An 11,126-nucleotide genomic window follows, 5' to 3' on the forward strand; every position below is an offset into this window, starting at 1 on the left:
CCTTGAGGGAGGCTCAGTTCTTTCCGAGCTGCTGGGGATTTCTGGGTAGGGATCTCTCCATTTCATGCACAGCCTGGCAGTGCGTAAGGGACTGACATGGCCTTGTCACCTTCAGAGGGGTGGGGAAGCCGCGTTTGGCTTAAGGGAATTCTCCGGGAGGTGATCCTACCTCAGCACCGGTGTCCACCGTTCAAGGTTCTTAAGGCACAGAAACGTGGTGGTTTTATAACCAAAGAAAAAAAAATTTATTTATCCTTTACATACTTTGTTACAGAACAATTCAATTGAACATACAGAAGTGATAGGACATTTAAATGGAAACTTTTTTTTCCCATTTTTAATATTTGGTTAAACAAAATACATCTCTGTAAACAAACCCAAGACAAGGCTCTAACAAAAACCAAACAAGCAAGAAAACAAAGAGGGGCTTCCCCGCTCCCGAGCAGTGGGACTGGACCAGCTCACCCACTCCCGGGCACAGCAGCCTCACCTCCCACAGGGATGTGATCATACACTTTCCCTTTACCTGAGCAGCTGGATCACACTGTTTCTCCCCCGGGAAAGCAGCTGACGTACAAGGAGAGGAAAGCAGCCCCAAAGTATTTTAAAACATCTTTGCATATTGTGCACTGATCCATTGGCTTGCAGTTCCCATGCAAACAGGGTTTTTCTCCAAAGTGCAACTTCAATCAGCATAGAAAATGTTGCTGTTGAGATTTATATTTTCCCCTCTTGAAGAAATGGCTTCAAGTCAGGAGCAGAATGCCTGCAGGCTGAACATCCTGCCTGGAAAATGTTTAAAAACTCTGCCAGCTGGTATTGGTCATTGGAATGTGTTACGAAATAGGACTTTTTAAAACGTAAGAGCCATTTGCTCTTGACTGTGGGAGGCTGTGCTCAAAGGACTGCGAAAGTGCTTGCCAGATGTCCAGGGGTCAGCAAACACCATCGTCCTGTCGTCGTGTGGCCTGTGTTCTCTGTTGGGACGGTGCCACTTGGGTGGTCTCTGAGGTTCGAGCACCTGCTCATGCGTTTGCAGAGCTCTGAAGAGAAAAATAACTGAGAAAAGGTCATTACAATCCCTCCTTTCACCAGCTCAAACATCAGTAATGAGTTTCCTGCATGATGGAACAGGATCCTTCGAGCTCCATCAGGTCCCAGAGGTTGCTGTTCAACCAAGACATGTAAAGATGGAAGCAAACAGCAGCTCAGCCAGGAAGTGCTAAACACAACGAAGTGAGTTCCAGATTCAGCATTTCCTCCTCCTGCCATGGAAGGCATGGCTGAGCTACAGCTCTCCTGGGAGACTGGGAAACAGCTGGTGGAGATTCCTCTTAGTGTCTCTGTGTCTAGTCTCTCTTCCCCATGGAAAGCAGAAAAAAGCAATTCACCCATTAATGGAATGTTTGTTGGCCAATGCTAAAGGAGAGGTTGGTTCAGCTACCAAGCCAGGGTGTCTCCAATGCCTGGAAGTTCTGGTGGACCCTCTGCAGCTCCCACACCAGCAGATGGTAGCAATAAAAGGGCAAAACTGACTGCTATAAAGGCTTCCCTCCTCAGCCCATTTTTATTTTATAACTTGACCTCTTTCATTTCACATTACATCTGTGACTGTGGGCTGGACTTCTGGAGAGAGGAAAATAAAAGGGAATTATTTTCTTTGGAAACCTCTTCAGCTTTATTCCTCTCTCCAAGGAGCCCCGAAACTACTGAATGACCATGCAGAAAACTAAAATAACTGTTAAAAAAGAGTAAAAAAACCCCCCACCATAGCACGAAGAAACCCAAGCAGACTGTGGCCTCTCTCCAGTCCAGAAACTTGATACTCCTCCGTCATCCTGTGTTTGCTGTTTCCATGTCACCTTAGCCAGACACACGCTGCCAAACAACCACTCATCACATACATAAATCCTTGCAGACCCTGGGGAAGAATCCTCTAGCTACTACCCAAAGAATTTCTTGGAAGATGACTCTGGTTTTATTATTGTTTCCTAATTCCTGGCACAAACCAGCCCTAAGAAGCAGAGGGTCGTGCTGAGCACCGTACCATTCCTAGTGTTTTGAGTGTCCTGAGAGACCCTTAGGAATTGCAAATGTCTTCACAACAACTTGTTTTGGAGGGAGAGAACTGTAAAGAGGTGGCAGCGTGCTCAGTCCCTGCTCCTTCCTGACAATCCCTGGAGGGAGCAGCATCCCACCACACACAGCCTTGAACCACGTGGGGAAATGGAGACCCAGGGTTTCCAGGCACTCTTTCTCCCCAGCCCAGTTTTTCAAGAGTGTGATGCCTTCCAGCTGGCCAAAGGGCACTGCAGCTCATCCACCTTGCAATTAAAGTGATTGGCTTCCAGTTTCCTCTGCTCTGCCCGCAGTTCTTCCCCACCCACCACCCCCAATGTCCTGTGCCATTGCCCTATTGCACCAAGGAAGGAAGAGAAGAGCCTAACAAAGGGAATTCCAGACAAAGAGAGTTGGGGCACCCATTATCCAGGTTTTAGGACATCAGGAATTTGGTAAAGGGGAAGAACTGTAGTGGGAGGACAGAGATGACCCAGGTCACACGTCAGCTCTCCAGGTCTGATGTGCTTCCACCTCCTCTGGCACCACCAATAGGAGTTCACAGTTCTTTCCTCTCAGCTGGTGTTTCAAAAATTTCCTGTCATAAAGAGAAATAGAAACAAATGCTACTGAATGTAGAACTTTATCATCTACAACAACAATTAAATATTATCTTAATCTCAGCAGAGATGAGTCTATATAGATGCCACTTTCTTACTTTCCAAGGTAAGAAAAACAGAATTAAAACCAAATTTAGTTTCTTCATATTTCCAAGATCAAGAATCCCACCTTAACTTTAAATAATTCCAACAAATCTGAGGGGGAAAAAAAAAAAAATTATTCTAAAAACAGAACACCCCATCATACAGATGTCCTTAGCAGCAGTGTACCACTTGATCATTTGACATGTTTTTTTAGCCCTTTTCTGCATGTAAGCTTTTTCTAATACCAGACTTGGATTACTTATAATAAATATGAAAAAAATCAACATTTTCTTCAATATATTTTGGTCCAATTTCCAAAACTCCCAGCAAAGACAGCCCTAATTTATTGCTGAAGAATGATACACTTAGGATAAAATCCACCAGAACCTCTGCACCGTAGTTTCACAACTACTTTACCCTGGAAATTTACCAAAACTTCAATGGCACGGCTGGCTCTGCAAACACTGCACATGTGCAATCCCTATCTCAGAACAAGACTAGTCAAGGAAGCAAAGCTGCTAGGAGGATTTACAGCACGATGGAATGGAAGCTAAACAGCAATCAAGAGCAGGTGAAACTTTTACAAAGTAATGACCTTCTTGTGTTAAGACTGAAGAGGGAAGGGGAGCCAAGCCAGAAGGGCAGGATATGCTTACATAGGAAACGTGATTCCTAACAAACAGCTCTTACTGCTCTTAGGGATAAGGCTGCACTTTTAGTCTGGAAAGCCTTTTGTTGGAGACATACAGACTGTTACTAAAGAGGCAAAGAATGCTGGTGCTGCCATGTTCGAGGAGGGAGCGGGGCACAGCACATGGTGTTGCAGGTGTCACCCACTAATACCAGAGATAACCTCTACCTTTGCCACAGACAGAGCCAGACACGTAAGAGGCCAAGTTCAGCTCTCCTGAGCTGATAGAGACACCACTGCCAAAAGCACTTCCCTAGCTTTGCACAAACGGGGCATATATCCAAGTGGAGGCAGAAGAACCTTATTATTCTCCAATTTTTACAACTGAAAGTCAGCCATACATGTTTCAATCACCTACTGTTTAAGGACAGACTTCTTACCTCCAACAGGGACAGATTAGAGGAAATCCTACCTGAGCTCACTTTCACCTCCAATCCACTCGGGCACCTTGAGCTTGGAATCGAGGTTGTAGTAGGTGCCTCCCACCTCCCGGACACAGATCCAGTGCTGTCGCTTGAGGGGGAGCTTCAAGGGGCCCCAGCAAAGGCTGGAGGGCAGATTCATGATGAAGCCCATCACGTTAGACAGGGCAATGGCGTTAACATCTCTGAAAGAATGCAGAACATCAACCAGATTATGTTCTGGTGCTTTCACTTCAATCTCTTTCTCATTTTTACAAAGAGTAGCCACCTCCAGAATTACACAACTTCTCAGTACCTGCGCTTATCCCACCAAACCGCCTCATAGCCTTTGGTCTGAAGTGCTGCCATAATCACGTTCACATCATAGTTCCCATTCCCCAGCATGCTCTTCTTGTGGGGGGTCACCATGGTGTTGGGAGACAGCCTGCAAACAGAAGAGGAGACTGCTCTAGCAGATGTTTGCTGAACCTGTATTCCACAACCTGCTATATAACTTGAAGTCCATTTCCAGGGGTTTTGTGTTTAAACACAAACTATTCCATCGCCCCCTTATCCCTCATCAAATGGGCTGAGGGAACTAAGTAATGCATTAAGAATAACTTTGATGTACAAAGCCTACAAAAATCCTGCCTTTGATGCAAAAGAAATCACAAAGATCTTCCTCCCTGACCCCTTGAACTGGTACTTCTGAAGGATGCCTCAATTATGATTCTTCCTCAATTTACAGCTGGAGTAAATGCCACTTTGCTATTTAGGACAGCGGCTATTACAATTTCAAGAGTCCAACAGTCAACACCAGTCTTGAAGACCGGATGAGAAGAAGAGGCACGGGAGGTTGGCTGCAGGAAAGGTTGTTTTTCCTCCTCCTCCACTGGTAAGTTTGCTTAGACATCAACTGCACTACTACAGCATCTAAAAATACAGAACCACAGTCCATTACATTCATACAGTCGCAGAATATCCTGAGTTGGAAGGGATCCACATGGAGTCCACTCCTGGTCCCAGAAAGGACAGCCCCAAGGATCACATCATGATCTTGACAGCATTGTCCAAACTCCTCTTTAACTCTGTCAGTCTTGGTGCTGTGACCACTTCCCTGGGGAGCTTGTTCCAGTGCCCAACCACCTTTTCACCAAAAACCTTTTCCTAATATCCAAACTAAACCTCCTCTGACAGTGCCTCATGTCATTCCTTCAGGTCCTGTTACTGGTCACCAGAGAGGAGAGATCAATGCCTGCCCCTCCACCTCCTCTTGTGAGGAAGCTGTGGGCTGCTATGAGGTTACATGCCAAAAATATATAACAGACTTTGCACAAGTTCAGATAACGGATGGGACACAACATGGAGATGTGTGGTAAAAAAGCCTGTTAGCCACTTTTATGGCTTTATGTTTCCCCCCTCTGCCTAAGAAATTTTGTAAGGAGGGAAAACAGCAGGATGTACTATTATGAAGATGACAGCGGGAAAAGCAAGCATGGCGGAAACTGGGAGCAGAAAACAACAAAGTCACGTAATGCCAATCCAAAGAAAGTCAAGCCTCAGATGAGTTCTGTTGTGATGAGTTATCTTTCCATTGGTAAGGACTCTATTAATTCTGCTGGTGCAAAGTTCAGATTTCATATCATCCAAACATCTGTATTGTACCTGCCTCCTCCTCTTGTCAACTCATCCCCAAAATCCTAATGATCCTGCAAATTTTTCGCTCAGCCTTTACCACACTGCATATTTTGCAGGCATATTTCACCACTGGAAATCCCTCAGCCCTGCTGCATTCCTGCCCATCTTACCCAACAAATTATATTTCTTTAAAAAGGCGTCTGTGCAGCAGTGGCAGAAGATGTGGAAAATTCTTTTTAACTTTAGTACAATAGTGTTTGATCCCCATATCTGTGATTAATGCTCAGTTTTGTACCCTATAGTACCTTGTACAAATGCCAGAGATTAATGTGGCTTTGTGTTAATTCCATACATCCGTGACTAATAGTCTTGTATCAGCTAGCGCTTCCTTATTTACCTATATCAGCCATTGGGATGTACTAGCAGATGTCTTAGTTTTGAGAACAAAGATAGAGTGCCAGGGCAAAGAATGATAAGAGAAGTGCATCGTGACCTGACATCATACTTGAGATAGTCTCAAGGTGAAAAGATTCATTAGAGGATCCAGAACAATAAAGGGAAAGTTTGGGGAATGGGATGTTCCCAAATGACCCTCAAAAGATCCTTACTGACATCCAAATAAATCCATGGAAACAATTAACATATATGCATGTATTCAGGAAATATAATGCATTTGTAATAGAAGTGCAGTGAATATATACTGCTTTCATGCATATAGCCTGGTCTGGTTATATGACTACTAGACTGCTGGGTGCACATGTTAGGTGGAGTGATCCCCATGCACCCAGCATGCTGAATAAAGGAATCTCAGCTTTCTTACTTAACCAGCTGTGGAGAGTTTATTTCCCCGTTTTCAGTGACACCATGACAGCGTAAGGCATTTGACAAGAAAGCAGTGGACTGAGCAGGGAGTTTCAGAGCAACCAAGGCTGGAGAGGCTACAGGCAGGTAGCCTTTGTCTTCAGATGTGAGTTTTTCTGCAGTGGAGCAGTCTGCAGCAGAACAGTCTGGGAAGCATGTTCACTACAGAAGGGAGAGGAGTCCAGTACCATGGTAAGAGGAAAAGCTGTTAATACCCACCATGGGGGTGTATTTTACTAATCACAGAGACAGAACCTGCAGCTTGTCACAGCTCTCCCAGCATCTCCATAAAGCAAGATCACTTGGCTATCCCTAATTCCTCAAGATCATTGCTTCAACCTACCAACTCTCCTAAGTGCCAGCGAGCAAGGAAAACCTTACAATGCAGAGAGCCCTTTGGGCTGCAGAAGCACCCTCTCATGGCACCATTTTCCAGACAAGTTTATTCAAGAGCTGAAAGAACACATTTATCTTTGTTCTTTCACATAACTTCCAGAGCCCCAAAAATGCAATGAGGTGACCAGCGCGGGCAACAAAAAACTGGCTTCTGTGAACAAACTTTCCCCAAGAGCCACCTCAACATCTTGACCCACACATACCTAAGCAGGGTCCACAATCATCAGCTGAAGGATTCTGACCAGGCAAGGAATTAAATTGTTGTTTTGGTATTTTTTATGTAGCCACTGAGCTGAGGAAGACTGACAAAGCTGGACAGAAATCCAGGTAAATAATCCTCCTGATCCTTCTATCAGAAACTTTCATCAACATGTTGTCTTAACACAAGGGGCTCCAAGATTCCTGCATGCAGTTGTCTTTCCTAATCAGGTCTCAATATGCAGACTCCAGTGAAGCAAAGAGATTTTGTTTGTATCTCCATGCAACATTTGAAACATGCAATCATACTTCCTGCAACAAAAGCCAGGGGAACACCAAGAAGGTATTTCTCGCTTTAGAGGAAAGAAGAGGGAAAGACTACACAATCAGAGGGGTGCCCAGACCAAGTTTCAGCATATGCTTGAGATGTTACCCTGGCCTTACACAACAGGATGCAGCAAAAGGGAAGCTAATGATTAAGCAATGTGGTTCAATCATTTTCCAAGGAATGTGGTAAAAGCTAGAGAGCTTAAGTTTATTTGTGATTTTGTTACCTTGTCAATACCAGGTTTAAAAATCAGACCTCAACATTTTTGCAGGTTATTAAAAATATTCATCCATCCTTTATCAATACATAGAATGTGAGTAGACACAGAAAAAGACAAGTGACATAAAAAGGGGAACTAAATTCACGCTTCTTAAAGGCAAGTCAAAGAGCTACACACAAGTAGGCACTCAACAGAAATAGAAAGGTAGTGGCAATTCTTTTGTATAACTTATAGCTCATCCCTTTCCAAGAGCAATATCCATGTGTATTTCCATACTATCATGGGGATGAATCAATCTCTGTATCTTGATCTGAATATTAGGATGGAACAACTCCAGGTTGGAATAAAAGACAAACTCTCCTTTCTAGGGAAAGAGGTCCAACAAGATTAATATCCAGTCTTTTTCTGAGAAGTTTCATGCTGCACACTAATTCTGTCTCACCAAACACAATGAAAGCCAACTAATTAGATCATCACACTCCTTCTACCACATGAACTGCCTTTGTTTGCTTCAGGCCAAGAGCAATCCAGCTGTGATTAAGATTCTGACAATTGCTGCTCTGGAACAAAACCACAGTGTGTTTACGCCGGACAAAGAGTGCCTTGAGCCTGCCATGGGCCATCTCCACTCCACCAGCAGGAGTTTCACCTACAATGCTATATAATAAATAGCATTTCAATCTGATACTTGTTATTGTCCTTCACCACATTCTTTTGCCAAAGACAGGCATGAGTTTGATGAGTCAAGCACCAGTTTCATAAATTTGCCAGTTTTCAGGAGAGCAGCAACAGCTCCCTACTCATCAGCACAGGGTACCACAACAGCCTCATCCCACAGCACGTGCTGCCATGATGTGCGATCTCCTGCTTGTCACAAACACGAGATGCTGGCAACTGCTGGTAACAGGCATTCAACCATAACTTGCAGCATCTTTACAACATCTGCAGGTTGAGTATCACAGGAGAGCCCTTTTCCATAATTTCCTTTATCATCACTTAGATTCATCAGTGGTGGGTCACCAGAATTATAAAGGCCCACACAGGAGAATTTCCATAAAGCATCAAAACACAATAAAATAAACACTGAGCAAAATATGAGCTATTGCATAGGCCACGTTAATAATTTATATTCATCCCTGTAAAACTCAAACCCACTTTATTAATCATCTGAAGCTCCTGGGAAACATTTAGCAATGCCACAGGAAACAGGCATCCAGCTACTGAAATTAAATCTAGTTTGAGAGAGTACAGAGAGTCTTGCTGCATGGAAAAAAAAAGCCCATAATATTTGAAGAACTTCACTGAACCTTTTGAATATGGAATCACTCATTTGGCAAAACTCCTAATTTCTAAAAAACTTACAAGTGTTGCAGTAATAAGTCAAGAAGTCATTCCTGCTACCTTCATTCTCCCAAGGCAATCCCCAAATATATTATTAACATCTAGGTAATTTATCTACACAAGTCAGGGGCAAAAATATGGAAGACATGTAGAAGAGGCTTTAAGGTGAGAAGAGAGGAAGACAGCAGTCCAACCACAACAGCATCTACAATAAAACCCTTGGACCCAAAGCTGGCAGTCAGAACAGGTTAAGAAACAAGTAAAATGAGAAAGAATTTCTGCATGTAGGGGAAAAAAAAAAAGGCTGGGGTTAAAAAAACCAAGATACATTCAGTTCAAAGCAGTGGCACAGTCTGAATCCCTCCTTTTCTTTCTACTTCCCCCCAGATAACACCCCAAAATTCCTCCAGTTAGCAGAGGACAAGGGGAAGCTAATGCCAGTACAGAGAGCATCCTACCTCTGGAAAATCTCCTGCAGGGTTTCCCTAGTGAAGGCGTTGCTGTCCTGGAAGACATTGTTGAGGGCATGGAGGGCGCACAGCTCCCTGCGCTGTTTCTCATGGTAAATGTGCTGTGGCGGTAGCTGGGATGGCTCGGGAGATTCCGATTTGGTCTTGTCACCTTTCCATGGCACACAACTCATTTTCTCGACGGGTGGATGGGGAGTAGGTGGTGAAAAATGAAGGAGGCTGAAGTTTCTGCCTCCACAGTCACAACAACAGCCCACTGCCCCTTCCTTTTGTGGGCTAGCGCTGCTTCCAGCTTGCGAATCCTCCTCTTGTGCTTCAGTCTATTCAGTAATTGCCTCTGACAGCTGGCTTTAAAAACCACATGAAGATCTGCAACCTCCCTCCTCCCATACCCCACAAAATGTAGTATTTCCCTCCCCTCCACAGGAAAAAAAAACAACAAAAAAAGTCAAAATATAGGATTCTCCTTAGTGTCAAGGTACCAGCTGGAATTTATCACATCGCTCCTTTTCTTCCATCTCCTTTGGTCTACAGTGCCACTAAAAAAGTACCCAGACCAGGTATCAAGGAGAGGTCCACCCCCAAAGTGCCAAAAGGAAGAAGATGAAGCAAGTGCCTGGTACTGCCTATAGAGTACAGGGTGGTTAAGCACTCATCAGCTGCATTCCTCCATTCCTTTGGGAACGACTGAATCCTGGCAGAAAGATGCCAACAGCTCGGGAAAGGAAACCACTTCTTGCTAGGCCACGAGAAACCCAAGTCCAGGCTGCGGGGAAGGCGATTCCTCACAGGTCACCCTGCGCTCCGACAAAGGGAAGTCTCCGTTAGCAACCACAGGCAGCTCAAAGCCCGTGGGAGCGAGGGTAGGGCAGGCGGGACCAGCCCCACGGCCTGCCTCGCACCTTTCCACCCCGCCCTTCCCCACCCCACGCCCTCACAACCACCACCACCACCACCAAAACAACAACAACAACAGCAACCCAGGCGGGAGCCGCTTCCCACGACCAAGGCCCAGCGACCCCCGCAGCCCACCGCGCTGAGGAGAGGCCCCCGTCTAACCCCCACCCAGCCCTTCGGGGCTCGCTGCTGGGCCGAGGCGCCCGCCCTTGCCCTCGGGAGGGTCGGAGGGGCCCCGCCGGGCCGGGCCGGGCCGGGCCGGGCCAGGCCGGTCGGGTCTCGCGCACGCACGCACACACACACGCGCGCGCGCGGCCCCCCGCCCCCCGCACGCGCCGACGTCGGCCCCGCCCCCTCTGACGTCAGCGGCAAAACGAGCAGGGACAGAAGCGAAAGCGGTCTGGCCGCCCGCTGAATAAACAAACGTCATTCCTCCCCCGGCTGCCTTCTGTGCCACAGGTTGGCGCCTGTGGCGGTGGTGCCGCAGGCGTGCGTGGGGCTGGGCAGAGGAGCAGGACAGGCAGCTTTCCCCGCCGCTCTGCAGGGGTCACCTGCCGTCCGCAGAGCCCCTCAGCCAGAGGGGTTTCCTCCTTGGCGCTGGCGGCCCCTGCCGGCGGTCTGAACACTGTGGGCTCGCATGGCGAGCAGGCGTAGGGGTTTTCTGTAGGGAGCCCGAGGCGGTAGGAGCGGCGGGGTGCTCTGCGAACCCCGGGAGCTGGCGGCACGACGCGCCGGGACAGGAGGACCCGCGGACTGCAGGGACACCAGGCGCCCTCCCACCCTGCTCCATTGGCTGACACAGTTATCAGTAAAAAAATCCCCTCTTTCTCATTGGCTAATCCTAGAGAATGCCCTCCCACCAGGGCGGGCTCTGTTGCAGCACTTAGTCCCACCCATACCTTTGGGATCGCTTAGTCGATTGG

The 11,126-nt window shown here is 46.5% G+C and overlaps 1 protein-coding gene across 2 annotated transcripts; it reads right to left on the reverse strand.

The window, feature by feature from the left end:
• Positions 1 to 221: 221 nt before the first annotated feature.
• On the reverse strand, positions 222 to 11,032 carry JOSD1 (Josephin domain containing 1). 2 transcript variants are annotated; one of them, XM_041481425.1, is made up of 5 exons: positions 10,755 to 11,032; positions 9,295 to 10,103; positions 4,171 to 4,299; positions 3,866 to 4,060; positions 222 to 2,656 (listed from the first exon to the last, which is right to left on the reverse strand). In XM_041481425.1, exons 2-5 carry the CDS (start codon positions 9,477 to 9,479, stop codon positions 2,557 to 2,559), a joined length of 609 nt encoding a protein of 202 aa, XP_041337359.1. In that variant the 5' UTR covers positions 9,480 to 10,103; positions 10,755 to 11,032; the 3' UTR covers positions 222 to 2,556. The 2 variants fall into 2 exon arrangements, with proteins under 2 accessions (XP_041337359.1, XP_041337360.1); XM_041481426.1 differs by lacking the exon at positions 10,755 to 11,032 and adding an exon at positions 10,366 to 10,463.
• Between the last annotated feature and the right edge of the window lie 94 nt (positions 11,033 to 11,126).

Source organism: Pyrgilauda ruficollis, unplaced genomic scaffold (genome assembly GCF_017590135.1).
Source record: "Pyrgilauda ruficollis isolate IOZ18807 unplaced genomic scaffold, ASM1759013v1 scaffold56, whole genome shotgun sequence".
Lineage (NCBI taxonomy): Eukaryota > Metazoa > Chordata > Aves > Passeriformes > Passeridae > Pyrgilauda > Pyrgilauda ruficollis.

Coding starts and splice junctions, on each gene's coding strand:
- JOSD1 (XM_041481425.1), bottom strand. CDS start 9,479: ATGAGTTGTGTGCCATGGAAAGGTGACAAGACCAAATCGGAATCTCCC. Junction 4,300..9,294: donor CTGCAGGAGATTTTCCAGAG/GTAGGATGCTCT, acceptor TTCTGTTTGCAG/GCTGTCTCCCAACACCATGG. Junction 2,657..3,865: donor GGAGGTGAAAGTGAGCTCAG/GTAGGATTTCCT, acceptor TCTTTATGACAG/GAAATTTTTGAAACACCAGC.